Source organism: Xiphophorus couchianus, chromosome 21 (assembly GCF_001444195.1).
Source record: "Xiphophorus couchianus chromosome 21, X_couchianus-1.0, whole genome shotgun sequence".
NCBI lineage: Eukaryota > Metazoa > Chordata > Actinopteri > Cyprinodontiformes > Poeciliidae > Xiphophorus > Xiphophorus couchianus.
The window spans coordinates 10,551,638-10,569,831 of record NC_040248.1 but is presented as its reverse complement, the minus strand read 5'-3'; the positions used below and the strand labels follow the sequence as shown (position 1 = coordinate 10,569,831).

Sequence of the window (18,194 nt, the reverse complement as noted above, 5' to 3'; positions counted from 1 at the left end):
AAGTTAATGTTTAAACAAGCAATCAGTGTGCTTTCATGACCTGTCAAATTACTAACAGACCAGCAACAATATTGTCAGATATGAGCTATCAGGGTTTCTCCTTTAATTAACAGCACACCTGTTGGTAATAATATTTAACAGACTTTAATGAAACAACCAAAAAATATTCGTCATTCCGTCCATGTTTTGCCACACTGTGGCAAAAAAACGTTACATCAGGGCAGCAGTTATACTTATAAGCTTGAATGAGCGCTGTAAAATCAGCAACAGTTTGAATACAGACATGTTGGCTCTTACATATAATGCTCTTCTCTGGGTTACATATTCTCCACTGTAGTCTATCCACTACAACACTGCGAACAAAAGTAATGAGTACCCCTTAGAGAAAATTCAAATGTTATTGCTAATTATAGGAGTTCTGGACTTGCGCTTCATCCTAATCTGTTAATTCTTTGTTTCTATTCAGTGTTTGTCTTTAAATCTATTTTGATCTAATTTTCTTGTTTAATTTGAAATCACCATTTTCATATTGTCATAATCTGACTAACAGTAATTTTGATATGAATTATGTGGACAATTGCCGAGAACAGCGTTACAGGAGAATGCACAAAATAAAAAGTAAAAAAATAATAACTATATTTCATTTGTGTCTTGAACAACTTTAACTTTGCTTTTTTTCATGTGCAAGCATCCCTATGTCTTGAAGAAGTACTTTCTTTGCTGGTGAGTATGGTGAGGCTAGGCTCTTTCTGCTATCAATCACACTGAGTACTACACTTAGTACTCAATGTGCATAAATGTGTAAATTTCATCATGGAGGTCACAAAGTTTCCATATAAACATAAAATATAACATGCAGAATATTTTTTTCTTCTAAAGGCATCCACAATTAGTTACAATAGACTTCATTGGGGAAATATTTATTTTATATGTAAAAAAACAGTACAGTATTAATACTGTAGGCTGTTAATTTTTTATAAATTTTAATAAAATGTTGATACATAGACGTCGCCATGTTGTTTACGCTACAATGCATTCTTTCTTACTTCAAAATCAGAGTATTTTAGTATTAGCTTGCATTTACTTGAAGGGAAAGTCTTGTACTGACGGTAAATGAGTAACCCTTTGTGGGAGAGATTTCACTGTGATGGCAAACACCTGGGCACAATATTAACAGTATCTTGTTACGTCTCAACATAAGTTTTCTTTATGCCCATATTAAAGATTATGTAACTGTTTTCAACATCTGGATGCTACAAAATATCAGGATATGTTTTCTTTTAAGATTACAGATCTGTGAATTCACAGACCTCTACTACACAACAAACTACAGTAGACTGCTTGGATGGACCAAGTGAAAGCTTGTAAAAAGTTGTAAAATATCAGCTGAGCCACATTTTAAGAACAATAAACCTGAAGGCACTGGGAGCAAAGTAACAGACCCAGATCTGCACAAAATAAAGGCACTTAAACATTGAGGCAACAGTTCATAAAAGTCTCTTTGAACTGAAACACAAGGAAATTAAAATTAGATTTTATGTGGTTAATTTTTTCTCTCTGCACAAAGTTGATAATGATTTACAAAATAATCACTTTACAAAACAATGCTTACTTATTTATGAGCATTCTTCAGAAATTTGCAGAACGAAATTAAATATGCATAAAGTACAATGTCACTTTGGAAATCTTCATAAGTTCGCCTGATATTTTTATGTTGTTGATTATCTGGTAATTACAAGCAGTAAGTGGTTTCTCTATTATGCTCTTCCTTACTGTAATTTGTTGCTGCAGTTTTAAACTAAGAAAAGCACAATGAAGCTGAATATAAAATGAATAACAGATTACAATTACATGTGTCTCAACACAAAGCAAGACATTTAAAAAAATAATTAGTAGATTTTATGATATGTTGTCTAACATTAATTATCATGCAGTTTATATGCCTGTGCAATTCTGTTGCACTCCGTTGAACAAGCTGCCTCAAACATCTTCATTAGGATTTTCTGTGCTGTCATTGTCACTCATCGGCTGAGAACACAAAGAGAGCACGGTTACAAAGATGATTACAGTGATTAACAACAAAAATGACTGAATTCATTAACACAAGCAATTAAGACCTTTTTTTTTTGGCTTTTGTTGTTACTCACTTTCCCATTGCAGAGTTACGCCTCAGATTCATCATTCACTGTGCTGGATGAATTCTTGAACAGCCATTTGTTCTTGTGCTGAGAGTGTCCAAAGCCCTCATCATAATTCCCCTTTCGTTTGAACAGTTGTTGGTAGTGAAATATGCAGTAGAATTCACCATTCAAAGGTGTGTAAGTTTGCATGCTAAAAAAAAGTACAAGTTAGTAGCAAATCTAATTGCCTGTGATATGTACAGTAGTTGTTAAAAACTTTTACTGGAAGAGAAAACATTAATGAGGACAGAGTTCCCACATTTGAAACATTGCAGTATAACATATTGTGAAGATTGATTTAAACAGCCTAAAATAGATACAACCAATGAATAGTTAAAGCACTTTGTATTGCCTTGTTGCTGAAAATGTGCTACATAAATAAAATTACCTTTACCTTTTACCTTTAAAGGATTTTTTAAAATTATTTTGTGTATATTTTTTGCTATATTGTATATGTTACATTTTGCCAGCTACAGTTTCTTTTGAACCTACACCTGTTACTTTCAGCATTGAGCATTATGTTTTTTGTAGTAGCAAACTATTAGTCTCCCTGTGACCTGATGACCTGTCCAGTGTGTACCCCGCCTCTTGCCCGTTGACAGCTGGAGATAGGCACCAGCACCCTCCCGACCCCAATGGGATAAGGGTGTAAGAAAATGGATGGATAGATGGATAATATTAGTCTATACATTAGTCTATACATTAGTACTTCAATGCTGCTAGTGTGATGAATCTGCTTACAGTGTATTTGCTAAATGTAAACCTGGAGTTAGCTTGGTCTGTTTTAATATCATGCAAAATCCAAAATATTTCTATTTCTAAGTCAGTTTTCATGAGTGTTTTGTAAACTTCCATAACACAGCATACATATAGGTTGTTCAAATAAAATTATGGTAGGTAGTTTTTAGCACTTTTTAGACTTTGTGTTGTGTACAATCTACATGAATCCTTTTCTGTTTTACTGTAAGATAGTGACAATATTAACTCTTTGTAGCCTAAATGTGAACAACAGCACAGGATTTAGGCATATCTGTGTTGTTTTGCCTTTTTTCTATACAATGGTAAAGCTAACAGCAGTAGTTGCCATGGTATAAAGTATATGTTGCTTTTGGATACTATTTCCATCAGTTTCCCATTTATCATTGTATTGCTAAATCTGTATACAATTCAGAAGAAAAAATGTCATACCCCTGGCAGATTTAGGTTTACTGCTTCTGTAATAAAGTGTCGATTGAGAATTTTTTTTTTTTGGTAAATATTTAATGAAGAATATAGTATTTCAAAGAATCATTGTACCATACTCAATGGTGAGTGGAAAACTGTTAATATCATTACACCAATCAAATGCTTATAATACGTGCTGACCAGTTTTTTGACTGATGATTTATCTCCTTGTCATCAAAGATTCTCTGTCAGAGTTGGGACTTTGGCCACACCATAATCTCAATACTATTTCCTGTTAGAAGAAACATGTTGCCTAAGATTGTATTAAACTTAAACTACCAAGGATATGAACAACATTTAGCCTACCTGCAGTTAAGTTGGTAAAACATGGAATCAAAAGAGGAAGAAGACCTGATTAAAACTGAAAGAGATCCTTGTGAAACATATTTTGATATCCCACCTTAGTTTTTTCTTGCACTGTTTGCAGCAGAAGCACGTTTTGTGAAAAATATATTTGTCTGCTGTGACTTTTTCCATCTGATAAACTGGCTTCTGACAGGCTGAGCACATCTCTCGAGAAGTTGGTTGAAACTGATAAGAAAAATGAGACTAGGTTTACTTCAAGCTCAAGAAGGATTTTCACAAAAAGAATTTATTAGAAAGTTGCTGATAGAAATGTAAAAAGTACTAAAATTCAAATGCAAAGTAGAGCAAAAACCAAATGACGTAATGCTGAAGTAGCAACAGTTAAAAACCTAAGAAATACCTTCAGCAATAAACTTATAAAAGATCATTCTATTTAGCACTCAAATAAGTACTTAGTAGATAATGAACATGTTGTGAGAACATGAAAGACAAACACTTATCTGTCCAGATACCCAAATCATTAACCTGATTTACTGGCGGCTGAACCTCTGGATTACAGCCTGACTTGTTTTGCTTTCTGGCTGAGTAGCAACAAGAGCAGAGGCTTTGGATGTCTAAGACCTGTTATCAGAGTCATCTGTCCTCTCATAGTTTTCCACTGCTGTCCCTCTGATGCTGTTCCCTTCGCTGTCAGTTTGTACCTGGAGCACACTAAGCTCTCGATTTTGTTGGCTGTTAGAAGTTTGCTGTCCTTCTCCTTTCTTGGGTTTTACTTTTTTACCTTGAGTGGGGCTGTTGCACATCACTGTCTTTGTGGTTCTGAATTTTCCTTCTGGCCTCGGGCTCAACTGACACTTCATACAGATTAAAGTTTCTGGTGGCACAGCGTCTGTTTTATCTGTTTTTCTTGCTGCTGACTGAATAGAAATGAATGCAGGTGAAGATGGAGGGCTTTGCCGTTGCTTTGTAGAAAACTGATCTGTGGTAGGAGCTGCTGCAGTGCCTGTAGAGCTGCTTCTTTGTGGAAAATAACTTTCTTCTGATTGCTGTGGTTTGGTTCTGCTTAAATCAGTTTTGCTTATTTTACTAGAATGGGGAGATTCTTGCACAACCCCCAGGGATTCTTTGAGCAGATTTGATAAATTTGCAATATCTGAGTCAGATTTAAGTGAAGAAACAGAAAGAAGTGCTTTCTTAATGGTATCCTCTATATCCTTAAGTCTAGCTAGAGTCTGCTCTTTAAGATTTATTATTTCCTCACTAGCACGCTCAAGATCTCCATAAACATGCTCCATTGAGGACTTGCAATGTTTTTTGTCTGCTGACGACTGCATCACTTTGTCTTTATTTTCTGCTTTGACCTTCTTTCGTCCTGTTTTGTCTGTATTGACAATCCAGTCAGGGAAGTTCTCAAATACTCTCCTGAGAGATGTCACATCAACCTCACTCGTGTCGCTTTCAATTTCTTCTACACGACTCAGAATGCTTTGCAGTTGCTCTTGCTTTCTCAAGTGTTCAAAGATTTCCATTGCCGCAGTTACGTTTCCTCTGACAATCTCATCCATGTGTATGGACAGTCGCTGTCTGCGTTCATCATCTGTTTCCATTCTTGCTTTCTTTTCCCTCATCTCAACTTTGATGTCTTGCTTTGCGTCCTTGTAATGCCTATCTGCACTGTCAGCAGTTATTTCACAGTTGCTGGATGATGGATTAGCTCCAATGTGGACAGTGCCATCTGTAGTGCATTCTCCTGTTAAGTGTTTTTGGGTTTTGTCACAGGACTGAACATGTTTTACTCGTTTTGGCTTTACAGGGGCCGTCTTTTTTGATGACACAACTTTGCCGGTGAATTTTTGCCGGGCCTCATGGAAATTTATATGGGTTTCATCTGTTTCAGATATTATGTCAGGTACGAATGCGCTTTCAGACATATCTTTCTTTTCTATGGTTTCAATCTTTTGTTGTTCATTTATTTTTCTTATATCTGTTTCATTACTCTCTAAGAGCATAGTCAAACATTGTATGTCAGACTTCCCTTTTATTTGTTGCAACATCTTCGTAGATTTGTCTAAATTGTAGTTTTCATGATGATCCACTGACTTATTGGTAGTGTCTTCTTGACCTAAAAACAATGTTGTTACTGATGGCTGGGAAACCTGACAGAACATTTCTTCAGTTCCCATAGTACTAATTTTGTGTTCCTCTGGATGCCTACTAGCAGATGGCTGACTTACTTCTTGTTTCTCTTTCAAATGTTCAGGTTTAGGTGGAATTGGTGGTTTGGGGCCAGTGATTCTTTTGCTTTTTGTTGACACAACACCCTGAGTAGGCCTGTTATGGGTTTTGATTGGATGTGGGGGCTCTGCATTTGCCACATTTACTTCTTGGTTTAGTAATCCTTTAGTTAGGCATGGAGGCTCTGCATTTGCCACATTCACTTGCAGCTTTACTGGATCTTCAGTTGGATGTAGAGGCTTGAGATTTGCCATTGCTGCTTCATGGTTGAGTGGCTCTTTTGGTGCATGTGATGAAGTCTCCACATTTGCCACAGTTACTTCTTGGTTGAGTGGCTCTTCAGGTGGGTGTGGAGGCTCTGCATCTGGCACAGCCACTTCTAGGTTTAGTGGTTCTTTAGGTGGGTGTGAAGGCTCCACATGTGCAACAGTGGCTTCTTGGTTGAGCAGCATTTTAGTTGGACATGGAGGCTCCACATTTGCCACAGTCATTTCTTGGTTTAGCAGTTCTTTAGATGGGTGTGGATACTCTGCATTCACTACAGTCTCTTCTAGGTTTAATAGTTCTTTAGTTGGGTGTGAAGGCTCCACATTTGCCACAGTTACTTCTTGGTTGAGTGGTTCTGTAGTTGGGCATGGAGGCTCTGCATTTGACACAGTCACTTGTATGTCCATTAGTCCTGGGTGCAGAGGCTCCAAATTTGTCACAATTACTTTTTGCTTCAGTGCTTCTCTAGCTGGGTGTGGAGGCTCTGCATTCATTACATTCACATCTACGTTTAGTGGTTCTTTAGTTGGGTGTGGAGGTTCTGCATCTAACAGAGTCACTTTTAGGTTTAGTGGTGATACAGAGGGGTGAGAAGGCTCTGCATTTGATGCAGTCATGTGTAGGTGTAGTGGGTCTTTAGTTAGGTGTAGAGGCTCAGTATTTGCTGTTGTTAGGTGTGGAGGCTCCACATTTGCCACTGTTACTTCTTGGTTGGGTGTTTCTGGCTTTTGTTGTTCTTGATTTGATTTAGGCTCAGCCAAAAAGCAAAAGTCTGTAGTACTGTGCTTTTGAACATAACTTTGTGAGTTTTTCTGATAAGATTTGTTGGACTGTCTGTATATCATAGCTGCCCTGATGTCTCCTCTTGTCACATTGATATTAGACTTCTCCAAGGAATCCAAAGCTGCTTGTATTGTGCCCTGACAACAAACTTCTTCTTGTTGTTCAGGTTTTGCTTCTGAAATTTGTTCAGGAACCAAAGAAATTTTAACGTTTTCATTTTTAGCTAATTCTCTAAATCCTTCATTAATTTTGTTGCATGTCTCAGAGGTGTGCTCGTTCTTAGAACTGGCCTCTTCACTGACTGTTTCTGTGTTTTTGGATAACCAGTCTGATTCAGGTGCTGAGAAAATTCCTTCAACTAATGGAGATTTATTACTTTTTTCTAAGCATGATTCCACTTTTGTGCTTGAAATTTCTCGAGCTGATTCTGCTTCTGCTCCTGACAGTGTTACAGTGGGTATTTCACACAGTTCTTCTGTGTAGGCTTCTGCCATTTCACCTTGTTGAACTCTGTTTTGATTTTGATGTTCAGAATTTGCCAGAACTTCTTTAAGCCCTTGACCGAAGCAAGCATTAAAACTATTGTTGGACTGTGGAAACAAGAATGCTCCTGTATTGCATAATATAGGAGATTGACTTTTTCCAGATGTCACTGCAGAAGATTTGACACATTTACTACAATTAGGACTTGTTCCTTCAGAGAACATGCCTTTTAGTTTTTTTACATCCACTTGGATACACTCTTCAGTTGGATTACTTATATGGTGATGATGAGATTCATCATCCAGCCTGACAGCTACTTCACTTTGACTATGTTCAGTATTGTGAATGGTTTGTTCATCATCATGAAGTGATCTTAAATATCCCAGATCACCCTTTTCGATGCAAGTTTTGAACAATTTGACATTGGCCCTAATTGACCCTGACCTGGATTGGTCTTGGATGCTCTTTGAAACTGGGACTGTTTCTGCCTCAGGTTCATCATGATCTGCACTGTTTGGAGGGCTGTAGCTCTTCACGTCTTCTTCATCAAAGTATTTGTAGAGGGAATAAACAATGACTTTTGCATCGTTTCTGGCATCTTCTTGAATAATTACCCCTTTTCTCAGGGAGTTGTCCTGAATGAGGATATCCTCAACCAACTGTACTACATTGGCAGTTTTTAACTCAGCATCTTTGTTTGCACTGAATCTATGCTGGTGAGCCAGTGCATCCACCACTGTGGCCTCCATAAATCCTTTATCATCTTCCTTAAGGTAAATTATCTGAGGTTTTAGGTTTACCCGCGGTAGCAGCTGGACTATAAAATTTTGTGCACCACCTTCAGCCACCTTATCGTATTTTATCTCAGGTCCCCTGCCTGATATTATGAACTGTGCCTTTTTAGCGATCATTGTCTCGTTAACCTCAATAATTGCCCCATCTGAGTGAATGGCTTTCACATGGTAGAGGAAATTTAACGTTTCTTTGATATTTTCCACCAGTGTCTCAATTTCATCCTGATTCTGATGTCTAATTTTATCAAATGGCATCGATTCAAACAGATGTGTTCTGTTCTTTACGTTGGCAATCGGATAGTCTTCACTTGCTACAATGCTTTGATTTTGAGTTTTTGATGGATGACTTAAAAAATTCTCTCTTTCAATGTTAGAGGAAATAAAGGGGTTATTTTGGAAAAGTGCTGCATTTGTTTTTATTATTTCTCTTTTTCTTTCTGATTCAGTAAAACTTATGAAACTTCCCTCAAGTGGGAAATCATTACAGGGAAATGCCTCTCTGCAAGAAATGTCATATTCTGTACTTTTGCCAACAGCACTAGCACACAGCTTTTGTTCTTCTAAATTCTTATTCCCACTTTTGTTATCGCCTTGTATGCTATCAGCAGAAGATATTTCAGATGGTTTGTTCAAAACCATAGTAACATTCCTCTGATTCTCATCTGGCTTTACGGTGCTTGAACACTTATTCTCAAATATCTTTCTTGTAGCTTTAACATCTATTTTTGTTATCTGTTCCTCTACTTCTTTATTATAATTTAATATTAAGTCAGGAGATTTATCACTTATCATCATCCCTTCACAACTCTTAGTGCAAGGCTCATCTTTTAGCCCTTCCAAAACCGCTGATATTTTCCGATAATCCTGCCTTTCCACAGCTCCCTCTTCTACACAGGTCTTTGGGGTGCTGTAGCTGCTGCCACGGTTTTCAAATATCAAGCATCTTGAAAGAACCTCTCCCTCATATCCGGTCTCCCCACCAGACTCTGATTTAGAACTCAACACTTCAGCAAACTCCTCATTCACAACATCATCCAGCATCTTTATCTCTGGGCAGGTATGTTTTAGGAGCCGTCTCAGCTCGTTTTTCTGTCGTTGTTGGAATAACTTTTCTCTGGCAAGTTGGGAAGACATCAACTGTTCAGAATGTCCGTCAGCAATGTCTTCAAGTCCCTTTTCAGGCTCTTCTGGGGGCTGTGGTGGATAGTCATCTTTTCTTTGTTCAGAGTCTTCATCCATCTTAGAAGAATAAAGTATGGGTCTTACAAAATCCATCTTTTTTAATAAACATGACGATTAAATAAAAGCCATGCTCCAGAGGAAGGGTTAGGGTTAAGGCAAACACATCACATAAAAGGGAGCTGCGTATTATCACCAGATTCAGGCATGAATGCATACCATTCAACAAGCCGGGTGTAAACAGATTGGGAAAACTCCAACAGGGGGAAGAAAACTTGCATTGCAGCAACAAATGAAGCAGCAGAAGGAATGAAATATGTGCTGATCAGCAATAACATTATGTCATGTTAGCTGCAGATCTTTTAAGTCCTATGAATTATAAGATGGGCTTCCATGTTTTGAACTTTTCAGATCACACATGCTAACTGGATTGAGATCTGGAGAATTTGGAGGTCAAGTCTCCAACCAAACCAAATGTTTGTGTTCCTCAACAATTTTTTATTTGTGGCAGGATCTTGATGAAAGTGGCCATAGCCATCATAGAACATTGTGTACATGAAAGGGTGTATATGTACTGCACTCATACTTGGGTAGGTGGTAAATCAAAATTAACATCCAGATTAGTGGCATTATTAATTAGCCCATGCCGTCGTCTTTCATTACTCCTTGATCCTGTTCTTGTTGGTGATTCAATGCTGGACATGGGTCAGAATAGGCAAGCTGACTGTTCTGCAGCTAAGCAGCCCCACACTCCAAACACTATGATTCAGTGTGTATTCAGAGACCTTCCAATAAGCATTAGTGCTTGTTGGATTGGATGATGGACAGTCTTCTCTCCCTATGTGCATCAATGACCTTTGACCGCCCAGTCTTGCCATCACAATTTGGCCCTGGCTAAATTCACTGAAACCCTTATATTTGCATATTTTTCTAAATTAATTTCATCTCAGTTATCTTAATGTTATGCATGGTCAGTGAACATAAGCAGAGTGACTGACTTTCTAGATTATTTTTATTCATTCAAAAACAACTGTGCAATTTTCATCACTCAGGTCAAGCAGTCAGTTGGCAGTCAGCAGGGAAATTGATTGTTATTGTGACAATGTAAATGAACCAATTCCACCAACCAAATCATCACACAACAACAACAAAACATCTGGCGATGGACTGCTTTACCTTAGTTAGCGTGGTACACTTTCCCAAATCTCGTGGTTGAGCTTGATCCTGAAAGGAAACAACACGTATGTGATAAACAAAATTATTCCACTGCCGGACGTTACTTTGTGACCATTGTGCCCCAAGAAAACAGTCGGTCATGGTTACTTGCCAGACACTCGACAACTTAAAAACTATAGTATCAGCTGCAAAATATAAGGGCTTCAATGATATTTCTTTCATAGAAATAGTTACGATTCATCCCTACAGAACAAACTCACTCATAACATTTTTCAAAAAATGTCCTGACAATCAGATGGTGGCAAAGTGCCTCCAATTATTATCCTTGGTATATGTTCACAGTAAGATTTGACCCAGTTATGACAATTTCTTGACTAAGGATTTTTATATATCTTCACCAGGGTAGCCAAATTATTATAATTTTTTTTTATTTTGTCATTCATTATGTCTTTTATAATGACAGCTTCCATAAATATGGAGTGAAATGTAGAGTTTTGTGTTTCTTCACATTTGATATCCAAAGCTTTCAGACATTATGTTTATATATAATTTACATTATATTATGTAATGTAAATGTAACATTTACATTACTTATAAATGTTACAGTTTATTTATAAGTAACATAAATAATGTTTTTAAGGAAGATATGCAAAATGAATGGATGATATAAGAGACTATCTTAATTAAATGCAGAGGTTGATGTTGATTCAGATCTATGAATAAAACTAGTTTAGTCTGACCTGGATGAAAAGAAACAGATGATTAACAGACTGACCTTTTCCACTTTAGAAGGCCTGTCTGGTGATTCCTTATTTGCCACTTTTGACATATAGAGAGCAGACATAGCTTTGACCGAGACAGACGGTATCTCTGTGGTTTGGATGAAAGAACTGTCTCTGAAGTCAGCAGCTGACCTCCTCTTTTCATCTGCAGAGACATTAGATGTGTAAGCTTGAAATTTTAACACGCATTGTACTTTGCATGAGGGGAAAAAAGGCCTGGTGAGCGATGCAATTGAGTAAAGAGGGTTTTAAACAGTGAGTCATCCGCTAACATAATGCTTAATTCTCCCGTGTTAATGTTCACGTCACCACTGTATTTATTATCAGGTACTAATTTAGGGTCCTGCTCAGAGTTCTTCCCGAGATGATATTTACCAGCTGTCATGTGGCTGAGTTATAAATGTATACTTGTGGTGGAGCAGGAAAGATACCTGACTCCACTGATACACATACTGACGGTTAAAGCACGAGTGAATCCCCACAGCAAAAGCTAAACAAGGAGTGCAGTCTAATAGTGAATTCACTTTGTTAGGGTGATAGCAATGAGGCCCTCCAAGCTTTCCAACCTCAAAGACTAAAAAATTATGTCTTTTTGGAACTGCTTTACATTATTTAATTATCTTTGGAGATAAACCCTTCTCATTTCTTATCAGAAACAAACATCTAGTGTAAAAGGCTTTTAAATCAAATTTGCCAAGTGGTATGAATAGTTTTAGCCTAAATAATGCATATCATGCTGCAGTGGACCCCTGCCTATTTGAGGTTCCTTATTCACAAATACTTTTTTGCTTAATGTAACTCCAAATTATTTGCGGAAAATCTGCCTTTTTGCATAGTATTTTTGAGGAACAAAAATATTCAAAGGTAAATGATGCTTGGAAAGCTGAAACACCTAAACAGCGCTACTTAACACGATGGAGCTCGGCTCTAGGCCCCAGCTGAGCTTCAGCCACACAGATCACACACTCTCCTCCCCAACTCAGTTCCTCCAGACTAGCAGCAACAGCAATTAGCAAATACCTGGTGCAACTGTGCATCTGCTGAGCTTATCAGACGAACTGCTTCTCAGTGCACCTCTCCTAAGAATGGTTGTTGTGATGTTTTTGCTAGGAAGTTGTTAAAAGCACAGAGGCGAATTGCAAGCCAATCAGATGCAAAATCAAAGTTTCATTTTAGTTTTTGGTACATACAGCATTTTCATAACAACTGAAGGTAACATAGTTATTTGTTTGTGATATAAAATGGCACTATGTTACTGGAAAATAGGTAATACTCCCAAACCCCAAACTTTTAAGCAACTGTGAGAAAAAATTGTCTCTCTTTGAGCCTGCTGGTAAAAATGTTTCAAAAGATCCCATTTAAAACTGGCTGTGTTTTCTATATAATCATTACAGGTTGCTACCTTGAGTTTGAGAGCAGATTTTTGTGGTACTTATTCTCATTTTATCCTGTTGAATCATGCAGGTTATATTGAAGACTTAGGCGGCAAGCCAGCATAAATTAGCTCATAAGTGTCATGTTGCAAAGAAATGATACATGGTCTTGAAATTTTTAGGAAAATAAAAAATGGAGCAGTGTAGCATGCATTTGTCTTCAGTCCTCTCTACTCTGTTTTTCCTCTATAAAACCCAGACCAACCATTTGCCTTCAGAAGTCAAATATATGAGTCAGAGTTAAATGGCCTAACAAACAAAACCTAAGGAGGATTATCTCCAAGTAAGTGATAATTAAAAGACTTAGGAATGCATGGAGATCTATTCAATAATAATAATGCTTCATACTCACAGAATATGAAGAAATTCTGATTCCTTAGATCCTATCTTCAGAATTTGTTCTAGTTATCTGAATAAAATGTTTTAGGTATATTTTTGATTTGTGTTTTGAAAGAAAGTGTCTGCCTAGCTGTGTCGCTCCTTCGTTCTGGGTCATCTGTCCTGGAGACAGCTGACCGTTTCACCCTCCTATACTTATTCAGGACTTGTTACTTGGCAGCTATTTCTGTCCCACTCTGAAGTGACCCCGTGTTTTCCACACAAGGTTTAGTCAATCATAGCTTTTGCGTAGTCACCGTGTGGATATCTCACATCTACATAGATGCATACACCTTCACAGAAATTTATTTTGTTTTAAATGTAAGTGTACTTGTAAGAATACTTCAGTGTCTGTGCATTTTGATTTAAATGGAGATGGAACACGCCCACAATGCATGAGCATACAATGTGAAAACCAAGTTCTTTCTTATCAGCTGGATTTTGACCTGACTGCGTAAATTATGCATCCGCTAGTCCATGGTTTAATTGCAGTCATATGTAGGCTATTGCTGAGTTTTGTCTTTTGTTGTCAGCCTGTCTTTCATTACTTTATCTTACACCTGATTAGTGAAGAGGTACAAGTTTGGCCTTAGCTACACCTTCATGGGTAAAACACTTGGAACATTTGACTGATTTCTGGATTTACTGAACTGGAGTTTTCATGGAGAAAACGTTGATAAATCCTAATAAAAAGATGTTATGAGAAATTCACCAGCTTCAGATGCTGCAAGCTTTTCAAAATCAATGCCCGCTATTGTTTTGTTCCTCTCTGTCTGGGTCTGATTCACCACCTGGAGAGAGAATAAAGAAATCATCACTGCTAATAAGTGGCCTTACAGTCTGTCTGGTGCAACTGTGGAGGTGTCAAAACCAAAGCACTGCTGATAAACTGGATGTGTTATTATTTTTCAAAGTCTAAAGAAATAGTTCCAGCCACTGCAGAAAGTAGAGCACTTTCTGAAAAGCTTTAATGCATCTATGCATCAGCGTCTATGCAGCAGTGTCTGCAAGCTGTTTTTGTTTTTATTTTCAAAGCTTAATGTTAGTTGTTTGGAATAACCTATACTTTCGCCACAATTAGCTTTATTTGGATAGGTTAAGAAAAGGATTCAGGAACAGTAAATGGTTCATCTAGAGATCAGTCAATAATCTCTTTATCATCTCTGAACAGTGACCAGCAGAACAAGTAATGGGAAATGTATTTTTTACCCCTGATATGTCAATTACATCGAAGCAGGGAAATTCAAATATTTTCAGTCTACAAATGCTTCCACAAACAGCCTGCATTTTGATGCTTGTTTTATGACGATGTTAGATAAATAGGTGCTACTCTACTTATTACTTTCTTTTCAGTTGGATTCAAAAGAATTTGCAGGACATGTTTTTCTTTTATATGTTACAGTTTTTTGAAATCAAAATTCTTTGGTCAGACACTCAAAGTAAAGCAATTATCAGTATCAGAAGAGTTTGACTGGATCATTTATGGCTTAAATTTTTTTATTGCTTTATTCTTGCAAATTCTGCAAGCAAAGAGGGAAAAGCAAATTCTTGCCAGACAACAGTGCAAAATATAACTCAAAATCCATCCCAAAGGTTCAGTTATGCTCAATCCTTTCATGGAAGGTTTTTATTCTGGGACTGGAACCATCAATTGGTCAATATGTTATATTTCCTGATAGTTTTAAAAAAGTGGCCCCTACTCTTGTGTAACTTCATAAACATAAATATCTGTGGGTGCAAGGAAAACAAAGTGAAGAAAGGACAGCTTTTGCAAATGAAAGATGCATGTTTTATAAACTTCCTAAATGTAACACACACAGTTCCATACCTAACCAAGAGGAATTAACCTAATTCAACTGAATTTTCTATGGTAGTTAAAAACAGGAACAACCAAAAAATAATTGGGTTATGTAATTACCTTTTGAGTCAGAAAATCATCTTTTGGCTCCTTTTTAGTTTTCTTTTCAGCAGGTTTTTTCTGCTCCTCTGTAGCACTCTGCACATCCTCAGTCTCTCCATTCATCACTGGCTCGTCCACAGCGTAACCTAATGCTACGTTTCCAGTTCTAAAACTGCTCTTTGTTTTCAGCTTTGCCGTTGTCTTCAACTCAAAAAGAGCCTTCAAGGCCTCTATGGACCCAGTGCTGTTTTGGAGGCTACCCACTGATTTACTGCGGGTCAGGGTGGCTGTGGCCCGAGCTCTCTCCCGCTCTTCATTTCTCTTCAGAAGGGACTCCAGATGAGTATCTCTGCTGTTCAGGGGAGATGGAGTCATCTGAAAAAAATATTTACAAAAAAAAACAGTAGACTGAAGTAATTATTTTTCTTAGTGCAGAATCGCTAATAAACAGGTTTACCTCCATTAGTGGTTTCTTTGCATTTCCTTCAACATTATTCTCTGGCGCAGGTTGACTTGATGTCCTTTTCTTCACTGTAGTTTGATACCTACACCATTATCAAGTTTAAAAGCCTTTTTTTAACACATCATTGCATGTTCCGTTATCACAGAGACAGAAAAGAGTTGATATTTTTTATACCTGGCCACTAACTGGGACACAGATATCGTCCTGTCCTGCAGTCCTGCATCTGTCCAGATCGCCTTGTCAGACTGCGAGGGGAGACTCTTCAAAGACTGGCTGCGCCTTAGATCCTTTTCCCGTTCCATAGTCGAATCAAAGCAGGTCAGGTCTTCTCCAATTTTATTCAAGCACTTGTCAAACAAAAATGAATGATTTATCACCAACACACTACATCTCTGCAGTAGTCAGAATGTCTCCAGATAATTTACTTACATAGCCTCTCACCTGTAGTTTTCATTTTGAGTCTATTTTCACATCATTTTATGAAAACATACTGCCACATTAATAATCTTAATCTCTAGAAACAACATCATGCCATCTATCATGTTTTCCAGAGGTTATTTTTAATGAATGGTTACCTTACAGATGTCATGTAGTGCCTGCTCCCCGCGACAGCCTGATAGAGACACTTCCGCAGCATCATAAGACCTGCACCTGATAACAGGCGTTTTTGGAGCAAAGTCCTTTTACTTCCTTATTGCCTCTACCTGTTTAGATTGGATCTGTAAATCTGTAAATATATAAAACCTTGACCGCAAACTATGTATATGTATATATAAATATTAAACTGTGAACAGCCATATCTCTGCGTGTCGGCAATTGCTGTCAAAGGTGGATCAACAAATTACTAAGCAAAGACTGTAAATGCATATGTAAACGTGTTTTCTTGGTTTTCTGTTTTTAATATATCTGCAAAAATCCCCCCCCAAAATTTTCCATGTTGTTTACAAAAGACAAATGGAAAGGTTTTGTGAAGAGGACCAGAGTGGAATAACGTCACCATGTCTTGGTACAGGAGTTTGTTACTAGCTTCAGTTGGGATATTCATGAGGTCGTTTAATTCCTTTTGTCTTTTTGTTTTGGGTTTGATTTGCATATTTCCCACCAAAACTCTGGAGAACCAGTCTACTTTCTGAGTCATATTCATGGCTCACATGAATATGAGTCCAATAAGTCACTAATGGTTTAACACCACTTTGATGAAACAAGTCTTTTAATTTGCGATTTTCCTTTCCACTTGAGGGCAGTAACGCACCCTTAAAATGTATTTATTGTCATAATTTTATAATTTCCTCATGTTGATAAGATTTTAAGTTTGCAATCGTTTTGCAGAAGGATATAATTTAATTATGCATAATACGGCTTTCCAAATTCATCATTGAGAGATTGTGTTGTTGAAACTCAACCAACATCCTTCTGAAGCATTACCAGCATGGTAGCACTTAAAATAAGTCTATGTGCTTTTGTCTTTGGCACACACTATTTGTTTACTCCCCTTTGGTCCTTTTTGCTGTTAATCAGTCTTTAGACAAAGAGAGAGCAACAGTAGCAGCAGCAGCAGCAGCAGCAGCAGCACACACCCCTGGGGCAAAAACCAAGAGATTCAGCCTGGCTGCTTCCCCTCCCTCTCTCCTTCTTCCTCCCTCCTCTTCCTCCTCCTTCTCCATTCTCATGCCCCTCCTTATGCTTCTCAAACCAGCTCCCGTCTCTGTCTCTAAGGCACTGGTGAGATGAAAGGGAATATGCAATGCGCTCTGTATGACTGTAAACTGGGCACCGATATTAGGGGGGACTTTACAGGTCTGCATTTACAACACAAGTCCTGTGTTTATGAAGAAGGTTAGTGGGTAGTCTGAGGGTAAGTTAAACAGCAGTAGATCTGACTCCAAGATTATAAAGAGTTGCATGAAGAAAAGCACAGTGTTTATGCTTCCTGCATGAGGATCCCTTTCTTGAGTGAATAACAATGAGGATAGAAGGGCCACCTTTTCCCCAGCAGGGGGCGATAGAGACCACTACAACAAGGCTTAGTGTTTTTAACCACACTGGGGTTATGTGGGAACATTATGCTGAGGCTATCCAAGGCCAAATTATGTTCTTTAAAAGTTACCAAAATAACCCAGAACAGAGAGCAGTCAGAACAGAGGCAGGATGGTTAAGGATAATATTGTCCAAGTGCTGAGTGCAGTTCAAAACTTCTGAATGCAGGAACATTTTTTAGGACATTGGAGTAAATATTTAATAGTGTCTAAATGCTGCAGCATAGCAGCTTGTTTTTGACATTTAAAGTAATACAGAAGGTAAAAAAAAGGACGCCTGTTTTACGTTTTCAGAACATGTGATGCTGGTTGTTGGATGTGAGCAACAGAAACACACCTCACAAAGCCAGCAGTCATGAGTTGGTCGGAGTTGGACGTATGCATGCTTCGTGACAAATGCACGGACAGTGGCTGCGTGACTCAGCAGCACTGTGCATGCTTGTGTGTGTGTCTGTATGTGCATGATTCACTCTGCTACTAAAAATGACACTGTCCAACATGTAATTGAGGTAATCTAGGTGGTGATCGTTCAGATCCTGTCTGAGATCAAATAAAAACAGGCTTGGTGTTGGTGA

General features: G+C 37.8%; 1 protein-coding gene across 5 annotated transcripts; it reads right to left on the bottom strand.

The window, feature by feature from the left end:
• Nucleotides 1-121: 121 nt before the first annotated feature.
• Nucleotides 122-16,219, bottom strand: LOC114137031 (xin actin-binding repeat-containing protein 1). 5 transcript variants are annotated; one of them, XM_028005514.1, is made up of 10 exons: nucleotides 16,164-16,219; nucleotides 15,758-15,930; nucleotides 15,578-15,665; nucleotides 15,139-15,495; nucleotides 13,933-14,011; nucleotides 11,403-11,554; nucleotides 10,628-10,675; nucleotides 3,805-3,935; nucleotides 2,148-2,331; nucleotides 122-2,028 (listed from the first exon to the last, which is right to left on the bottom strand). In XM_028005514.1, exons 1-9 carry the CDS (start codon nucleotides 16,170-16,172, stop codon nucleotides 2,163-2,165), a joined length of 1,206 nt encoding a protein of 401 aa, XP_027861315.1. In that variant the 5' UTR covers nucleotides 16,173-16,219; the 3' UTR covers nucleotides 122-2,028; nucleotides 2,148-2,162. The 5 variants fall into 5 exon arrangements, with proteins under 5 accessions (XP_027861315.1, XP_027861311.1, XP_027861312.1 ...); XM_028005510.1 differs by lacking the exons at nucleotides 122-2,028; nucleotides 2,148-2,331; nucleotides 3,805-3,935 and adding exons at nucleotides 3,971-9,511; nucleotides 16,013-16,044 and having other exon boundaries at nucleotides 16,159-16,202; XM_028005511.1 differs by lacking the exons at nucleotides 122-2,028; nucleotides 2,148-2,331; nucleotides 3,805-3,935; nucleotides 16,164-16,219 and adding exons at nucleotides 3,971-9,511; nucleotides 16,013-16,140.
• Nucleotides 16,220-18,194: the final 1,975 nt, after the last annotated feature.

Coding starts and splice junctions, on each gene's coding strand:
- LOC114137031 (XM_028005510.1), bottom strand. CDS start 15,885: ATGGAACGGGAAAAGGATCTAAGGCGCAGCCAGTCTTTGAAGAGTCTC. Junction 15,496..15,577: donor CAAAGAAACCACTAATGGAG/GTAAACCTGTTT, acceptor TATTTTTTTCAG/ATGACTCCATCTCCCCTGAA. Junction 11,555..13,932: donor GCTTGCAGCATCTGAAGCTG/GTGAATTTCTCA, acceptor ATGTCTCTGCAG/ATGAAAAGAGGAGGTCAGCT.